At 44.2% G+C, this 19,952-nt stretch overlaps 1 protein-coding gene across 1 annotated transcript in view; it reads right to left on the bottom strand.

The window, feature by feature from the left end:
- NFKB1 (nuclear factor kappa B subunit 1) overlaps positions 1–19,952 on the bottom strand; it is an 87,208-nt gene that overhangs the window by 8,858 nt on the left and 58,398 nt on the right. The window contains exons 13-19 of the mRNA XM_066631639.1: positions 17,448–17,537; positions 16,957–17,136; positions 15,038–15,179; positions 6,935–7,046; positions 6,148–6,349; positions 4,636–4,805; positions 588–690 (exon numbers count right to left, since the gene is read on the bottom strand). Coding sequence (XP_066487736.1) covers positions 588–690; positions 4,636–4,805; positions 6,148–6,349; positions 6,935–7,046; positions 15,038–15,179; positions 16,957–17,136; positions 17,448–17,537 — 999 coding nt within the window. The remainder of the gene's footprint in view (positions 1–587; positions 691–4,635; positions 4,806–6,147; positions 6,350–6,934; positions 7,047–15,037; positions 15,180–16,956; positions 17,137–17,447; positions 17,538–19,952) is intronic.

Raw genomic sequence — 19,952 nt, 5'->3', positions numbered from 1 at the left:
AATGTAAAGAGGATAATTAGAAAGGGGGTTTTCAGGAATTGTAGATCTCTTAATATCAGGAAAGATTTTTGCTTCGGGGGGGGGGAAACAGAGGGAAAAGGTTGATCAAGAAACAGGGTGGCTCAAGAAAATGGGGAAATGTTTGCAGTGGCCTGAAAACCAAGGACTTAATGCAGACATGGAATAGAAGGAAGGAGAACCCTAGAGAAAGTAGAACTAGAACAAAGCTGCACATTGGGCCAAGAGACATGAGGAAGCACGCACTCTTGGTGAGGAAGAGGTGAGGGGACACGGGGTCGCTAGGTCTAGAGTTCAGATTCTGAAGGAAGTTGACCCACTTGTGTCACTGTAGCTTTAAGGGCACGCAACCCAAAACAAATGGCTGTCCAGAAAGAAGGAAGGGTCTGATGTTGGATTGAATTCAGTGTTGTAAACTAAAGCAGTCAGTGCAGACTTTTAGATATACTCAGCAGAATCATCAGAACTATGCAGCCAATGACCACTGAACTGCACTTATTAACAGGTGATAGCTTTATTCATGAGAAACCATCTCTCCTTAGCAAGTCATATGCTGAGCACTTCCTTACCTGCTGCTTTGAGAAGGGCTGTCAGTTTTGTAGAGCCCCTTCCAGCAGCTATGTGAAGTGGAGTAGTTCCATCAAAGGTAGTGCTGTCAACAAATGCATCACTCTGTGGAGATAGGGAAATATGCTGGTTGAGCTATGAATCTGCATAGTAGCACTATTACTTTGACACCTTTACAAAACTTTTGTCACCTTGAAAGCAAAAGGGTCTGCAAAAAAACAAAGGCCTGTTTATGTGTCTAGTGAACTGATGTTACCATGTAACTAAAGTGAGATTTGGAACAGGGCATAATTTGCTATTGCATGCGCAGTGTGTGGAAATGGCATCGAAATCTGAGATTGCCACAAATGTATTCATTATTCATACACATGAATAAGTTTATGTAAGAACATCTCACAGAAGATAATCCCAATTGCCCAATTATAGCATGGAGATCAGAGTTCGTATGGCCAGGCTGGAACACACGAGCCCCTTCCCCTGAGGGGACTGGCGGAGGGCTGTGGCAGGGGGGAGCAGAGGTAATGTAAGGACACAGCAACAGCCCCCCTTCCTTCTTTGCTCATGGGCACCGAGTGGACACCACCCAACCAACACCAGAGGCTCATCAGCAGGGATCCTCAGCGCGGTGGTGAGATGGGCTGGGCGGTGCAGGGGGGGCCAAGGGCCTTCCTGGGGAGGGGAAGGATTATGGAGCGTGCCCCATCCCCTCGCACTCGGTGAACGGGGGCATGCATCCTTCTCACGTGCGGGTGGCCCCGTTCGGGGCTGCTCCCTCCCCAAGCCTACTTGGGCCACGAGATGGTGGGACTCAGATGCTCCCCTGAGATTCGAAGGGCAGGCCCCCCCAAGCGCCTGCCACCCGCCCGCTGTGTGTAGAGGCGGTGTCCCCCCATTACCTTGTCGGAGGGACGAGGGGGCTCCGTTCAGGGGGGGTGCAGGGGCTGGGGCACAGTGCGCTCGGTGAGGTGGGCGCCCGGCTGGCGCAGCCACCCCCTAGCAGGCAAGAGAAGGCGCCGGGCACCGGGCTGGAGGGAGTGCCCGGCCAGCGCAACTCCCCTTCTGGGCATGCAGGCCGAAACTTCTTTTCTCTCGTCCTGCAGGAGGCGGCAAGAAGCCGGTTTGTGTATTGATCTGTGGCCATTCCATTGTATTTTGGGCCAGCAAGAGGGCGGCCATTAGTCCATTTGGAACACAGCTCGGGCTAGGCCCCGCCATGCGAGTTGGCCGGTTGGCCAAGCAGGGGATGTAGTGGGGCCAGCTGCTGCCTGCAATGGCTGAGTATTTGAAGGAGAACCTCTCGCCTGACATATTGGTGCTCCACCTGGGCGAAAACGATCTGTGTGGGATGTCCGGGCTGTCGCTCAGGCTCAGAGCATGCCTCGCCACCCTGCAGGGTTGGCTGCCCGGCATCACGGTGATCTGGTTGGACTTCCTGCAGCGGCGAGTGTGGCGTGGTGCCAGCTGCAGTGCTAAGGTTGAGAGGATGAGGAGGAAAGTGACCTATGAGATTGGTCAATCTGTGGTACGGACCGGTGGCCGGGTCATTTTGCATCCAGTGATTGCCTTCTCAATGCCTTTACTTTACAGAGGAGATGGGGTGCACTTGTCTGAGCAGGGGGCGGACATCTTTCTGAGAGACCTGCAGGATGGCCTTAAGGCGCTTCTCCTCCTGTTTGGGAGCGGGGGTGGGGTCAAGTGCTAGGCTGACCCCTCCTTATGGCAGGTGGTGCGGTAGAGGCGTGCTTGGCACTGTGGAGTGCACTTCAGACAGCGTAGGCAGGGCAGAACCCAACAGCAGTCCTCAGTGGCTCAGCAGCACGAGGACATTGACTGGGGCCCTGACCGGGACTGCAGGGTCCTTTTTAGAGGCTCAGCGGCTCAAGGTGGCAGAGCCTGCGGTCCGGCTGCCTTCCCTTTATGGGACAGACCTGGATGAGCTGCGTCGCCCAAGAATGGGGCGCAGCTTGGAGTCGGGTGCACATCCAGCCTGGGGGACAGAGTTGGTTCTGGGGCAGCCCAGTGGCCCTGCCTCCACACCACACAGGGGTTTTGCTGCCCCTGCAACTGCAGGTCTCAGCCTCCTTTTCTGTATTAAAATGCTAATAAAGTGGCCCTTTCTCCCATGTGTGTTGTCTTGAGTGTTCATTGGACTGTGCCCAGTACAATTAGATATTAAGGTACATGGACATGATGGTCTCAAGAGACAGAATGTATGTTTAAATAGGAAGAGTTAATTCATGCTATTAAAAAATTATTTAAGAAAATTGTCCAAATTATCTTTATGAAAATGATAGCAGCCATAAATATGAAAGTCCTGCAGAAAGCTCCTAGCAAAAAGATTTATAAGGATTTTAAACAATTGGGGACAAAAAGTTGTCTAGGCAGGGAAATGCCTGAGGATGAATGCATCTGCCTTACAAAGGCCTTTTAATTACAGCTATGTAGGATAACCATTCTGAGAACCCAGATTGGTTGAGAAACAAGGTATCAATGCCTAAAATAAAATTACCAAATAACCAACCCCACTCTCGCACTTAGTAACAACAGGCAGCCCAATCCTGAGCTGCCCAGTGCACAGGGTTGCAGCGGCACCAAAAATGGCTGCCATTGCTTCCTGCGTGCTCCAGGCAGCTGCTGGCTGCTTCTCGGGAGAAGGGGTAAAGTGAGTAGCCCTGCAATGGGGCTACTTGATTCTACAGTGACCCAAAGGTCTGCATAGAATCAAGAGCCTCCGTGTTGGACAGCCAGCCCAACATGGAGACTCTGGATCCGGTGGAGCAAAGCTCCTCCCTCCCGCCCCACTCCCTCCCCCTGGCATGCCTTCTCCCAGCCCTCTCCCTGCGCTCCCTCCTCCCCAGAATGCCTCCTCCCTCCACACTTCCACCTACTTCTCCGCTGCTCAGCAGACCACTGAGTGGTGGAGCTCCAGTGCTCACCTGGCACTAGCCCACTGCCAGCCAGCACTGGGCTAGCACTGGTGCTAGGGCCCACCAATGTGCCTTACGGCACGTTTACAAAAATGCACGTCTGCAGTGAACTGGCACGCAAGGATTAGGCCCTAAGAGAGAAAGAGAACCCAAACAGAAGCTAGAACTTGGGCAAAGCAACATGTGATATTTAAGTTCAGTGACTGGAATGTTCTAACATACATGATCTTGTAAAGAAGCTATTGTGGGCAGGAGGGAGAACTATTTGGGTTGAGGCCGTGGTGTGGGGATAGGGAAGTTCCACATAATCCTGAAGAAGCTATTACAAAAGTTATTCCCTCCATCACTGACAATGTTGGGGTGGAATTTAAGTCAGAGAATGAGAAGAGAAGGATTAGGGTCTCCTGCCCCACTGGTACAAAACTATCTCCATGGTGTTTTTATAACCAGTGTGTTCCAATCACAGTTTAAAAACCTATTTGTTCATCAGTTTTGCTCATCTACTCTGCTGACTCTTCTCATGTTTTTACAACTTCTCAGCCAAATGGCCACCTGAGAATCCTAGGTCAAGGGTAGGCAATTTCGCACTAACAGTAGCCCACATCTTGAACCTAAAGATGTGTCAAAGCGACATTTTTGTTTAAACACAATTTGTATTTTATTTATCCTATACTTTCTTAATGCTACAACATTCTCTTCAGGAAAAATCAATATATGAGCTTGTTTTTACGTTGCTGGGGGAAGAAAAGCAGTCACAAAATACTTGAGCATTTGATAGTAAATAACTCAGGGCGCAATTCTAACCCTTTATGTCAGTGCCTTCCAGCACTGGGACGTGTGCTGCATCCTGCAGTTGGGTGGCATTCATGGAGACCTCCTCAAAGTAAGGGAATGTTTGTTCCCTTACTTCAGAGCTGCATTGCCCTTAAGTCAGTGCTGGAAAGCATTGACATAAGGGGTTGGGATTGCGCCCTCAGTGACATTATTACTGGGTGTGACTTGTGGGCTGTATGTTGCCAACGCTGACCTTGGTGGGAGGATTACCATGAAAGTAACAGCTTCTTCTTTAAAAGGAATAAAGGAACTGAACTAGATCAAAAGTTTTTGCCTTCATAGAGCTCACCTCGAGCAGTAGGCAGCCTGCCAAGGAAACATTTCCTTGTTCGACAGCCAGGTGCAAGGCAGTTCGGCCAGATTTTTGTTCCTGGGCGTTGACATCAGCTCCAGCAGCAATGAGCTGTCTGAGGCAAGACACACTGTTTGCCATCACAGCCAAGTGAATGGCATTCAGGCCTGGAACACACAAAAAAAAGCAAACAGTACAGCAATGGGGAGATGCCATGTTAAGAGAAATGTCAGCAAAACTAGAAAAATGTGGAGGTAGTGTGGTGGGCAAAGAAGAGGTCAGCCACATTTCTGGAACATCTTTTGTGTGTTTTCTCTCAAGAAAGTTCAACTAAAGTGTGGGGAGGGAGAAGAGGGGATCTCAGTTATTTGGCCTCACCAAGCTCCAACCTGCAAGAAGACAGACTGGTGCAGAAGAAAAGCTTTCTATTCCTGCCCTCCCCTGTTGTATTCCTCACTGTTAACTGCAGAGTGTACACCAGTGGTTCTCAAACTTTTAGCACCAGGAACCACTTTTCAGTAGGAGAATCTATCAGGACCCATCGGAAGTGATGTCATGGCCAGAAATGACATAATCAAGCAGGGACATTTTTAACAATCCTAGGCTGCAATCCTACCCACTCTTACCCAAGAGTAAGCCCTCTTGACTATCATTGTTAAAAGCATAATAGAGTAGCCTGTTAAGAGTATGGGTCTGTAACTTTTCCCCAAATGCAGTCACATACCATAGTGGCATCAAGTCTAATATATTAAAAATAAAATATTGAAATGAATGGGGACCTGCCTGAAATTGGCTCATGACCCACCTAATGGGTCCCAACCCACAGTTTGAGAAACACTGGTGTAAGCATTGTCAAAGACCAAAGTATGCTCGAAACACATGTTTCACTGGCTCTGACGGGCTTTAATTGTCTATGATAAATAACAGCCAAATCCGGCCCCCTACAGATTGGTTAGGAAGGATTTAGCCCTACTTCCCACACCAACAGTCCCAGTCATGCTCCTCTTCTTGTGGCTGCTATTTGCCCAGATTAAAAATAACTCCTGCTAATTATGAATAGCTCTGTTGCGTGTATGTATATATGCACAAGTGTGTGTTCCGACTACAATTTATCAAAGAAAATTGATGTACTCAGGGCCAGTGATGTATCAACATTATAATTAGTTTGACACTAAGATTTGTCTTTTTGTTACTATTATTTGTTATTTATGCACAAGACTCTATAAAGTTCTATAAAGTCATCAACATACATTAATGACACTATATAAAATAATAATGCATTAACTTGGACGCCAATCTCATATTGAGACATCTAGACACTGACAATACTAAGATTGACTCAGGAGGAATCAACATATTAATTGAATGATACCTACTTCTGACAAATGATAATGATAACAGGAATGAAAGTAATTCCGAGTGATAAAATGATACTTCAGTACTGTGTTGTTTTGCATTAGCTACAAAATTATACAGAATTAGAGAGAAGTTCTTGCAACATGTGCTTACCTTCCCCATTAGGGAGGTCTCTCATCAAAGATGCCTCCTTGTGACTAAGTAGCATTGTTAACAGCTTCTCATCCCCTTGTTGGGCTGCCAAATGCAAAACTGAATTGCCATGGCGGTCCAAAAGGCTCACATCAGCACCAGCTCTAAGCAAGTCCTTCACAACTCCTGCCTGTTTTGTGATAACAGCCAAATGTAAAGGGGTCTGAAGATGAAAAAAGAGGACATAACTAAAAGAAAATGAACATCATAAACACTATTCATACATTAAAAACAAAAACAAAAACTTCCATTAAGGGTGCAATCTAACCCCTTTTATGTCAGTGGTTTCCAGCACTGGCAAAGTGGTACCAAAGGGACATGTGCTGCATCCTGCAGTTGGATGTCACTCACGGAGACCTCCTTAAAGTAAGGGAATGTTTGTTCCCTTACCTTGGAGCTGAATTGCCCTTATGTCAGTGCTGGAAAGCACTGACATAAGGGGTTAGAATTGCACCCTAAGTGACATACCAGCACAAGAGATAAATGACAGATGCATGGATTTCAAACGCCCAAGATAGTCATGGCTTAAGATACAAATACAAATGATAACAAAGGATGTGTTAACGTGTCAATTGCCTAGTAAAATACATATTTCTTCTGCAATGTTGCCTCCTGCACTTGCTACCTTTGCTAGGACATTAATAGAAGTGACGCACATTCTTGCATGTTTCATTTGCATTCATAATTTTGGACAGTCATCAGTAAGAGCAAAGTTGCCAGGTTGCAATCCTCTTCATTGCTTTCATACCTGATATATGTCATTTCGTACATTGAGAACATCAGCGTTCAAATCTGCTACCACTTCTAAGAGGTTCCGCACCAATTCCATGTGAAGATGAATAATTGCTAAGTGAAGGACACTATCATTGATCAAAAGAGAGAGAGAGAGAGTGAAACAAATTTAAGCAACACAAACCAAACAAATACAGGAAGAGGCATTTATCCTGCAGTATATTTCAAACAGGTTTCATTACTGGCACCTGCAGATATTTACATCAAAACAGCGTAACAGAATATAACGGGCACGCCAATTCTAAATTCACAGTTTTAACAATTGATAATTGTGGTTACACTGTATCATGAATTTAGAATGAGATACGATTGACAAGTATTATAATTCCAAGAGTTGTCCTAAAAACTGCAGGAGAATTTAATCTTTCCTCTGGGGACTTTCCAACATCGGGCTGATCATTACTATTCTTCGTTTTAATACAGAATGTGACTTGGGATCACAAGATTTGAAATACAATATCTGATGTGCAGTGCAATCATATCTTGTACTGAAACAGGCAAGCCAGGAGGCTTGTGCTGTGTCCAGTGCGAGACAGGGCGCCAAAGTGGCTTAGCCAGAGCTAAGGGGAAACTCTTCCTCTTATCCCCGGGTAAGCCACTGTAGCCCCTATGGTTCTCCTTGGACTTACGCCATCTCAGAAGGTGCACAAGTTCAAGGAGAGTGGAAACCGCTCTGCGCTGAAACCGCTCTGCGCTGCTCGGGAATGGGGGTTGGGATCCGACGTAACAGCTGGATTCAAACCCCACCTCCTGCTCCCCACCCACTTGCCCCCGGGACCGCCCTCTCTCTGCGCAGAATGCCTCCCTCCTGCTTCCTTCCCGCCCACCCCAGAGCCTTGTGTTGGCTGAGCTCGGCTGACGTAAGGCTCACCCTGCAAGACGCCATGAAGGCTGGATGTGCGCTGGAACGGCTTGCTCCCGAGGAGGTGCAAGCGTGCTTTACGGCACGTTTGTGACCCTCCTGGGCTGGCTCAGCCTAACTCATGGTCAGGATTGTGCCCTCAGGGTACTATAGTTACTGTTTCTGGGCGTGGGCTCAGTTCCCATCTATTCATTATTTGAGAAAGAAAAGAATAAAGTATGTGAACATTTATGAAGAAGTATGCCACCCCCACCCCACATTTCAAAGTCTGAAATAAAACCTTTATAAAACCTGTCCTGCATCTGCTATTATACATATCCTAAATATAGCTTCTTTTTGCCCATTCCAAACTGGAGACTGCTGCATCCTAGAAAACCTTTCCCATCCCAGCTGGTGCTTACTGTTCCCTCCACTGCTGTAAAGGGATGCTCTGGACACAATCACATCTATTGTCCAGTATCCCAGCAGGATGTGCAACAAGATGCCTGGGCAGACACAGCTGCCCGTAACATCCCTATGCAGCAATCAAAATGAGTTGTGCAGCGGTGGAAAGGTAAGCAGTGCTCACAGAGGGGACGGATAAGGCAGGGTGCCAGATCCAGCTCGCAGGCAAGAGTCTGGAGGGTTCTACTTTAGACAACCAAGTAAGTCACTCACAAAGGCTAATGGGGTAAATTTCTTAGAGAATTCTGGGAAATAAGCAATTCCATGAGTCTTCAAGGGGAGACCAATCTATTTAGTTCCTTTCTCCATCCTATTTTCCAGCCTGGGAGCATAAGAAGGTCAAAATCTGCGCCTTCACTCCAAAATATTTGACATTTGGGGGAGGGGGTAAGGAAAGGAACCAGCAGAAGGTCTGTTTTCTTTGAATTCTGCTCTAATAGTAGCCAATCACATGTCTCTTAAACAGTCTCTTAACTTTTTTTGAGTTACAGAATCCATTTGATAACCTGATGGCATCTAGACACCTCTTCTGAGAAAAATGCACATAACATACACACACAACTGGGGGTTAGGGACTGGTTTCATGGACCACAGGTTAAGAACCCCTGCTGTACAAGCTCACAAGCAGGGCATGAAGTGAATAGTCATCCTCTGTTGTTTTCTCCCCAGAATCTGGTACTTAGAGAGATACTGCCTCTGAACACTGAAATTTCATGTATCTATAAGTACAGTAATATGTGTTGATAAACCTATGCTGCCATGTAATGGGTTCAGGGACCATTTATAGCAAATGAGTGTGATGCAAAGTATCCACATCCCATCTACACTTGTCTAAGAGTAAGTTCTAATCAACATAGTGGCACTTACTTCTGAGTAACCATACAAAGGATGGTTTTGCAAATCATTTCCCTCTGAATGTTTCTAGAGCAGCATGGGAAGTAGCAACACTGCAGCAAATCCTGTGTCATTCAGTAATAATGAACTGTTCATCAGTCCTATTTGTTCTTCCATGTTTGATGTAGCAAAAACATCTATTATCCATTCCCCACCATATTTTGCTGATCACAGAAGTACTCTCCTTACTGGAACACCCTGGGTTTTTTCCCCAGGATATAAACAGATGCATATGTTCAATGCACAGTTCAACGGGAACCTTTGCATTTCATAGGGAGTTGAGTAAGTGGAACTAACTGCAATATGAGCTGAAAGGGCTTTCCACGTATGTTACATGGTATGTAACAAAGTAAAAATTATTTGGAGGACACATATTTGAAACAAACCCATTTTTGGTTGACACTGCAAATTCCTAGAAATTTATTACTAGATACAGTTAGGAGCTATACAATAATTCATTTCAGACAGAAGCCATCTGACTAACAAGCAAGTTAACAAACTACATATTCAAGGAACTGTATTCTTTTTGCAGTATCAAATTACTCTATAGCAGGGGTGGACAAACCCTGGCCTGGGGGCCATTTGCAACCGCCAGGGACTCCTAATCCGGCCCGCAGGGAGCCCCAAGTCTCCAATGAGCCTCTGGCCTGTCAGAGATTGTTGGAACCCACACTGGTCCGCAACTGCCAGTCGCGACCACCAGATGGGAGCTGCGGGCCAAATTAAGCAAAGCCTTTTATCATCTCCATGTGTTTTCTGCATTTCCCTGGGCATTATTTTAAACTCCCCCCCCCCCCCATTGCCAACTTGTGTCTCCATGTGTTTCTGGCTTGGTCATCTGTATGTTCTCATTGTGCAGGAGGTGTGTGGCAAACAGTTCATAGTTCTCATGTAGTTCTACATGCCTGTATTATAGTTCTCATGTGTATTATAAATAAGCTCAGTAAAATTCATTCATTCATATAAGTTCTGTCTCCATTTATGTAAATTTATTCAAAATTTGAAATGTAAATTATTTCTTTTCTTCCAGGCCCCCAACACAGTGTCAGAGAGATGTGTGGCCCTCCTGCCAAAAAGTTTGCCCACCCTTGCTCTACAGCCCATTGGACCATCATTATAGCATGGTCTTAAGTGCTAACCAAACTATCTGTAAAGATTTAAAATCAAAGTCTCCACCCAACTATGAAATATGGCTACAGAAACTATTCCATTTGCCAATTAAATAAAAAAGATATTTTGACAAAAAAGAAAATATTCAAGATACGGCCAAAAACAACTTGTTTCTACAGTATATGGGTAGAATAGATCATTTAATGTGGTAATAAGCAGCAGATAATGGAAAAATTGATCTCTTAAATTGCTGATATTCTAGAAGAAAATTTACACAAAATAATACAAAGATGGTACTTTCTAGCAAGACTCCACAGAATGTTCTCTGCCATCTTATGTACCATCAAAGTGCAAAGTATAGTCTCACACATTTGCTGGAATCATAAACATATTCAACATTTCTGTACTGATTTTATGCAATGTATATAAGAAAGCTGACAGTTATAAGCAATGATTTTTATATTTCTTAAATAATCATATCATTGCTTATAAATATAAATGATATTATTTGATTCTGACAAGAACACTATGGTAAGACTGGCACATTATTTTGCAATATAGTTAGGATCTGCAGTCAGCGCATAAAGGGAAAATTGTGTATAGTCGAAACGACCTTAAATCCCAAAAGTACATACCGTCTCTTTAAAATCTAAAATCACACTACAGTAAACATGTGGGGAACTGCAACAAATGAAGGAACAACAGATTCATTCTCCTATGACACATTTACTTCAGGGTATATAGTTGGTGATGGAATGGCAGGACACTATTTAACTTCTGTCTCCCTTTCTCTTTGTTGTTGCCACCAATATGTACACCCGAATTGTGCAAGTACAACACATGCATAATGAGACCTGACTGTACAGGCGTGCCCCTATATCTGTGGGGGTTCTGTTCCGGAACCCCCACCGTTACCTGACACTGCGGATACAGGTAACACTCCCCCCCCACTCTCTGGCGCTGAAGGCAGTTCCCTCTCCTTCGGAGGGTCCTCTGAGCCCAGCAGAGGCTGTGGACATCTACCCATGACCTCGGCCAGGCTAAAACTGAGCCTAGAGCTGAAAAACGTCATTTCCAGTTTCTCTGTGAAACCAGAAGGGATGTTTTTAATTCCTTACAAGACATTGGGAGGCCCAGGGAAGCCCCACAGACCAAATCCGTGCATAACTGAATCTGCAGATACGGGTTCAGTGGATACGGGGCCTGTATTACAAAACAAACTCAACACAAACCTATGCATCTACTCAGAACTAAGTTCCACTGTTCCATGTGGTGTACTACAACCAGAATTGCTTAGGCCTGTACTTTGTTGAGTAACCAGGACAAAAAAGTTTCAGAATTTTAGGGTTGTTCCCCTCCCCCCTGATAATGTCACCGGACATGTAGTAATGACTTAGCATGGAAAAAGTACAGTGCAGAGGACAGTCTTCATTGAAGGTGGGTCTACTTTATCTGCATCTATTAAAAGTTGGCATGTTACCCACCTTCCTCTCAATCGAGACAGAAGGCTTCCTTTGCTTTAAAGGATTCTGTTACATTGCAACATATGCCTCCAAGCAGAGATAAGTTGACTAATACCATGGTTAATCTTCTCTCAAAGAAGGGAAATTCCCATCTAAATGTATTTTCCTAAGGAATAGATCCAATCCTTTCCCCACATGGCTCTGCAGAGGCACGAAGTCCACGCTGTAAGTGGTGAGACTTATATGAACTTAAAATCTAGCTAGCTGAGAGTTAGATAAGGGCTACTAAGGAAACCCAGCAGATGACAGGCTAAATTGAATTCTAGGCAGCCAACCCAGAGTTCTGCAGGATCCACCAAGCCCAACAGATAAAAGTTCACAAGGGTGATATGAACCAAAGAAGCAGGCTGTGGATCAGTTTCCTACATAATTTTTCCCCCAGTGTTTAAATGGTCATCCCTCAGGTTCCAGGAAGTTTTTCTAAATGAGACCATAGCAGGGGGAGACAAAGTTCCATGGAAGACTGACTGATCTTCCACTACAACTAGGTGAATGTTTTACTTTGTTTGGGCCACTTCTCATTGGTTCTTATGGTGCTGCCTTGTAAGAGTGTCAGAGTCTGAATGAAGTCTCAAAGTATAAGGATAATCTGGAAGAATAATTGCAAGGTCATTGCAGTGGTCAGAGGCCAGGTTACTTTAAGGACCTCATACTCTCAAATGAATTTGCCCAAGCCTTTATACCAGCCTCAAAGCCCTTGCTTTCTAGCCTGCCTTAAACTGGAATAGTACTGGAGAATATCAGAGACAAGGCCTTTACAGTGGTGAGACCATAACAGTGGCAATGTCTCTTCAGGAATACAATAAACTCTCTCTTGAATTGTTTTTAAATGGCAGTAGAAGACCCTTTATTTTAACCTGGCTTAAACCTGGTTTGTAGATCTAATACAGGGGTCTCCAAACCCTGGCCCAGGGGCCAGATGCAGCCCGCGGCGAGCCTCTATCCAGCCTGCGGCCAGCCTCTTGTCCCCTGAAAGCCTCTGGCCCACTTGGCCAAACATGATTGGAGCTGTGCTCTGGTTGCATCTGGAGGGTGTTCTAAGGGCCAGAGAGATTGAATGAATGAGCCCATTCATTCATTTATTCACTCATCTAAGTTCCATCTCTAATTTATTTATATAAATTTTATATTTAAATTTTTTTCTGGCCCTCTACACCATGCCAGATATTTGATGCAGCCCTCTGGCCAAAAGGTTCGGAGATCCATGATCTAACAGATCAGTGAAACATCTGTTTTTAGATATCTGTTTCAATATCTTATTATATTTTTAGACAGTGACATTTCTACTATTTTTATTGGTGTTGTATATGATTCACTGTTCGTTACTTCATATTCAGAGCTTCCTTGTCCCTGATTTTGGAAGGTAAGAGCAGATGAATAATCATTAAAATAAAGTAAGAAGCTCAGGCAAGGAGTCCTGTGTTCTAGGTCATAATGCTAGAATCTAAAATCAGCCTTCTTCTGGAACCTCATCATGTGATGAAGTTGGAGCAACCCAGGGTTAGAGTATGGGAGGCTTTCTTGAGTTAGATTTCTCCCTAATTGGATGCTGGTTGTGTTTCAGATTTTGCTAGCTGATCACAGTCCCAGTCCCTCTTACAACAATTTCTTGAGCCATGCTCATAGGTTCTTTTTCACACCAGGAAAAGGATCTTTTAGGAAATAAATCCATTCTGAAAGAGCAGCTAGTTACATTAATTGCAAATGAACTCATGAACCTTTTAGAATTCTTTGAAAAGGTCAACAGGCATGTGGATACGGAATAACCTGTAGATTTTATATATCTGGACTTTCAGAAGGCATTTGACATGGTCCCTCACAAAAGGCTATTGAGAAAACTCCATAGTCAGGGAATTAGAGGGCAGGTCCTCTCGTGGATTGAGAACTGGTTGGAGGCCAGGAAGCAGAGAGTGGGTGTCAATGGGCAATTTTCACAATGGAGAGAGGTGAAAAGTGATGTGCCCCAAGGATCTGTCTTGGGATCGGTGCTTTTCAATCAGTTCATAAATGACCTAGAGACAGGGTTGAGCAGCAAGGTGGCAAAGTTTGCAGATGACACCAAACTTTTCCAAGTGATGAAAACCAGAAGCGATTGTTAGGAGCTCCAGAAGGATCTCTCCAAACTGGGAGAATGGGTAGCAAAATGGTAGATGCGATTCAGTGTAAGTAAGTGTAAAGTAATGCACATTGGGGTAAAAAAATTGAAACTTCACATATAAGTTAATGCAGTGGTTCTCACACATTTAGCACTGGGACCCACTTTTTAGAATGAGAATCTGTCAGGACCCACCAGAGGTGATGTCATGACTGGAAGTGACATCAACAAGCAGGAAAATTTTTAACAATCCTAGGCTGCAATCCTTCACACATTTACCCAGCAGTAAGTCCCATTGACTATTATTATTAAAAGACTATACATAGTAGCTTGTTAAAAGTACAGGTCTGTAACATTTCCCCAAATGCAGTCACATACCACATACCACATCAAGTCTAATCTATTTAAAATATTGAAATGAATGGGGACCCACCTGAAATTGGCTCATGACCCATCTAGTGGGTCCCAAACGATAGTTTGAGAAACACTGGGCTAATAGGTTCTGAGCTGTCTGTGACAGATCAGGAGAGAGTTCTTGGAATGGTGGTGGACAGCTCAATGAAAGTGTCAACCCAAAGTGCGGTGGCAGTGAAGAAGGCCAATTCTATGCTTGGGATCATTAGAAAAGGTATTGAGAATAAAACGGCTAATATTATAATACCATTGTACAAATCGATGGTAAGGCCACCGCTGGAGTACTGCATCCAGTTCTGGCTGCCACATCTCAAAAAGGACATAGTGGAAATGGAAAGAGCGTGACTAAAATGATTACTGGGCTGGGGCACCTTCCTTAAGAGGAAAGGATATAGCATTCTAAATGAGAAGCATCTAAGCCTGAATCATTGCAACGCAACCTCATTTTGGAACTAAGACTTTCCCTTTCTGCATCATCTCAGGAGTGAGAAACTGCACGTGTAAGAAAATATTACTTTCATCACATACCCAGCAGAAAAAAAAATAAATGCAGCTTAAAACACACACACGAAAAAGAGGAATAATTCTCTACTACAAATTCAAAACAGAATAACTTCTCTTTTAGGAACTTGCAGAATGAGCTTAAAACAGGAAATTGCCATGCATCATTTTACAAAAGTTCACAATAAAAGTAATTTGGGAGCACTGTAGACTTACTTGTCTCCATTTTCATCCTGGACAGCAGCAAGGTGGCGCTGGACAGCCAGTAACATCTTCACATCTCCAGTTATTGCATAGTCAAAAAGGGCATTGGCATGACGCTTAGCAAGCTCCAAGGCCTTCTCCCAAAAGAAACTATCTGTGGGGGTGAGGAGGGGATACACCTCAATCTTCATTATAAACACACACACACACACACACACACACACACACACACACCCCTCTGAAGTCTTACTCCTAGAAAATACAAAAGTTGCAATTCTACCAATTAAACAACTTAAAAGTGCCAAAAATCTTGTAGGTGCTGTATGTACATTAAAACATACACCTTGTCCTTATGGTTATAGCCTAAATGGGTAGGGAGGTAAACTAAGGCAATTCAGAAACCAAAATTTTTCCAGTTACACAGTGCCCAGGTGGACTGGCCACTGATGAAGCAGTTCTGGAAGGAGAGCTAGCAATGGCAGACAGTCCCAGCTAAGCTAGTGGGAATGGGTCTTTCTTTGTCACCTCTTCATAAGATGCTTCTTATGATGAAATGACTGCTTCTAGAGAGAGCTCTGGAAGAGACCAAATGGTAGATGGTCCTAGCTGAGCGTATTGGGTGGCCTTTGCTGCCTTGCCTCATCTCATCCCACCCCCTGTTGCCAAACTGCAATGAAACTTGAAAAAGTGCCCAGTTTCACTTGACTAGTAAAACTCTTTCAAGTGCCCAAGCAGTTCTTTGCATCATGGCCTAGGAAAGCACCTATATGATGGCCTGTAAGATATGTGAGACAAGGGAATGACTTCAAACAAGACATGGAAGTGTTGACATATGTAAGTGATTCACACATCCACCCTCTCTTTCCAGGTCTCAAGCACAGGAATAGGAGATTCATACATATTCAGTAACAAGATAAGGATTCCATCCACTCAAGGGACAGAATGCCTGGGTCCATGATAGTAATGAACGCTCAGCCTGCTGGCATTTAAACTTAGGACATTTTCTTCTTTTTTTGTGATCTAGGGCCATGACCTATTCTACAATATTTTCAGCTTTGCAGACTTTATTTGATAAATTCCAAACAGTTAATGCCTTCAAAGAGACTGAACATATTGAAGTTGATTCACTGCTTGACCACAAGAACAGTCATAAAAATTTAGTTCATTATATCTGAAACTTGCTATCTTAATCGTGAAATATTGTAAAGTGGCATACCCAACATCTTAGCGGCCCCTCCCTTTCTCACTCCTTTTGGTCTGCCTCTTTCCCCCATACTGTTCCTCACCTTCCAAGGCCTCCTTCTGCCCATCCTTCCCAGTGCATTGGTAGAAGTGGCTGCTGGGAGAACCCAAATCATGTAGGCCATCCTTTCAGCAGTGACACCTCAGTAGACATGGCACTGCTGAAAGGTGGCCTTTCTTCCTCCCTTTTCTCCCACATGTCCCCTCCTCTTCCTGACAAAGGAACGAACAGCAGCTAAAGCTGCTGCCCAAAGGCAGGCAGCCATCTCTGAAAAGCACCAACCCCCTTACTTTCATACAAAGAGGACAGCTATAAGGTTCTCTGTTCCCTAAGTAGCAGAAGCCTCAGATACTTCCAAAGATGCAACTGTAGAAACTGTAAGTAAAGGATTTCTTTTGAAATTTTAACTGCTTCTGCTTCTGTGTAATAGCAGCAAACTAGCTGGGTGGTAGAATTTACCATAGAAAAAGGGTCTTCTGCTGATTGCTCTGCTTGCTAGAACTCACCCCCTTTCCCAACAATCCTATGCTTCACTCCTCTGGAGTAAGTTCCATTGTGCACAAGATTGCAGCTTATCGCAGCAATCCAAAATATGCCTGAGAGATAGTAAGCCCCACTGAGTCACTTCCAAGCAAACAAGCAAACATGTATAGAAGTGTGCTGTAAATAAAGTTGTTCGTCCATTCACCTTGTAAACTAATGTCTGCATCAGCACATGATGAAGAGGCTTCTTTTACTTCCACATCCAGAGCTACACCAAGTTTGATTTTGCTTCTCTCTTTAGCATCTACATTCTCCTTAAATTCCACACTATGTTTTTTGTTACAACAGCTTTTACCATCCTTTTTGGGCATGTCATTTGAGAATCCTTAAAAGTAAAAATAAGTAGTATTAAACCTTCCATATTGATTAAGCTTTACAGGTAAAAAAACAAAATTAAAAGACACAGAGAACTAGGGGCTGCCATTCTGCCAACAGCTCAAACTGCCATTCCTGTACTCCCATGATAAATTTGAGCAGCAACAAAAGCAGCAACATTTTTCATCTCTAGAAATTCATGTTATGAACATGAATTCTTTGAGAAATCCAGTTTATATTGCTTGCTTACTACGTAGGACTAACTGTGATGATATCCCACATTTTAATAAGTACCACAAATGAGAAAATGCTGATAGTTACCATGCTTCATTCCTGCACCAGTTTTGTTTGTGGTGGACTGGAAGTGCATTCCTCCATAACCAGAGAACCCATATGGTGAGTAGCCGTACCCTAAAAACAGCAAAGAGAGAGAAACTGGTAGGTGAGCCATTAGTTGTATCTTCTCAGGTAACATAAAACAAAGTTCTTATAATATTACACTCATATATAAAAGTGCAGCTTTCGCTGTCTCCGATTATCTTTATTTTTAAAGTAACTCTAGAATTTGCTTGGTGTAGGTGGCTGTATTGGTCCACTTGAAGAATTCACCATCTAGAATAATGTTTTTATTAGAACCAACCAAAAAATAACACAATAGCTCCAACACTAGGAAAAACAGTCTTAAACACTATTTATTTCAGCATAAGCTTTTGTCCAATTTATAAGGTGCATGAATCCTCAGTGGGCATGATTTGGGGATAAACAGAAAATAGTTGTAAGAAGTGGGGCCAAAGAACTATGCGATGGAAGTAGTAATAGTAGTCAGGGGCACTTCAAGTCCTTGTAGAGCTGTCTGCTTTTCCATTTACAGTCACGCGCAGAACTGTGCCTTCCATTCTGCAGTAGATATAGTGTATTCAAAGAGTAATATTTTCTCCATTAATAATGTAATTATTTCAGCACAAAGGAAATACAAGTGGATGATGGCCTTGTGCAAACCCCCTGTAAAGGGGCAATGTGCATATCAGAACATGTCAATCTCAGGCTAAGCACCCCTTAAGGAAGTGCACTAAATAAAACACCTTGTTTAGTTTTCAGCCCACTGCAACACTTAAAATTTATCTCATAATTCGAGAATAAAAGGTATACTTTGTTATTTTGTGTTTTTTTTTCTGATCTCTGTCTTGAAAGGAACATGCACGTTCACACTAAAGATGGGACTGAATAAACTTCCAGAATTTATATGTCCACAACATTGAGTAATACAGCCAGCTTTTACTTCCTTTGCCTAAGCAGCCCTGTCTGTGTGTTGTGTTCTGAAGCTGTCTCATACCCCTTCAGAGGGTGATCCATATTTGCATAAAACCCCTTTAACTCCATCTTTAGTTTTTACAAACTTCAGGATGTTGGAGTACCTACAATGTACTCTCCTTTCTCCCTTCTTGCCCTAGGGCTCGACCCAGAACACTGGGCTTACCGCCAGCATGCCTTACTGTCCCTTACTGAGTGAGGAACAGTAAGAGAGGTGTTAACTGTGATTATGAGATTTGGGGACGGACGGACTGTGTCTGTGGATGGAGTGGGGTGGGAGAGAAGAGGGGAAAGAAGTGCCAATTGCCTGCTCGTGTATTTGGAAAAAAAGAGTGCAACAAAAAGCCCAATCCTAGAGATGTCTACTCAGAACTAAGCCCCATTACAGTCAATGTAGCTTACTCCCAGGTAAATGTGGACAGGATTGTGGCCCAACGCCCCTTATTCAAAAAGCACCTTGTTGGTGAAGACAATGCAGGGAGGGTTACTTTGGGAAGTTGCAGGCAAAATGTGGCAAGGAAAAGGGACTTTCAAGGACCCTTTTCAGTCAGCCAATCCTTAGGTTGGTGGCCTCAGCAGACTCGCTCACTATGTACCTGCTTGCCTGCTTCTGGTTCCCTCATTCTCACTCCAGGCTTCTCTGGCTGCCCAATCAACATGTAGGGCAGGCAACAACCACCTTAGTGCCCAATCCCATCCATGTCTACTCAGTAGTAAGCCCCATAATAGTCAATGGGGCTTACTCCCATGTAAGTGAAGATAGGGTTGCAGACTTAGTCTAGCTCAGCAGTAGGAGCAAGTGACAGTAGCAGATGCAAAAGTAGCCGTGACCAGCCCCTTTGCAAGCTGCTCCTTTTTCTTCTGCTACCCGTGTGAGGTTCAAAGCAGCTGCTACCCCCGTTGGCACGGCTGCTGCCTGTCTCCTCTGGCCCCGTGGCACACCTGAGGTAGCCTCGTGGCATACCAGTGTGTCGCAGAACAATGGTTAAAAACTGCTGGTCTAGAGTAGGGGTGTCCAAACTTTTTGGCAGGAGGGCCACATCATCTCTCTGATACTGTGTCAGGGCTGGGGGAAAAATAATTAATTTACATTTCAAATTTGAATAAATTTACATAAATGAATATATTAGAGATAGAACTTATTTGAATGAAGATCTTGCAATATCTCAAGGCCTATAAAAGGCCTTGCACAAAGCAAGACTGGCCTTTCCTTCTCAGCTGCTGCTGCATCACAGACGTAAACAGCAAGCAGTGGAGGGAGCCCTCGTCCCACAGCTCAAACAAGAGGTTGAACAGTTGGCTGTCATGCTGAGAGCAGTTGTGTTGGGCCAGCGTGGGCTCCAGCAAGTCTCCAGAGGGTCAGAAGCTTATTGGAGACTGGGGGCCCCCTGCGGGCCGGATTGAGAGTCCTTGAGGGCCGCAAGTGGCCACAGGGCTGGGGTTTGGGCACCCATGGTCTAGAGCAACATTACCTAATGCACATGTTGTTTATTCATATTGGTTGTTATTTCTATT

This window comes from Tiliqua scincoides, chromosome 6, assembly GCF_035046505.1.
Source record: "Tiliqua scincoides isolate rTilSci1 chromosome 6, rTilSci1.hap2, whole genome shotgun sequence".
NCBI lineage: Eukaryota > Metazoa > Chordata > Lepidosauria > Squamata > Scincidae > Tiliqua > Tiliqua scincoides.
Note: the sequence above shows the minus strand (reverse complement) of the source record. Positions and strands in the feature narration are given on the sequence as shown.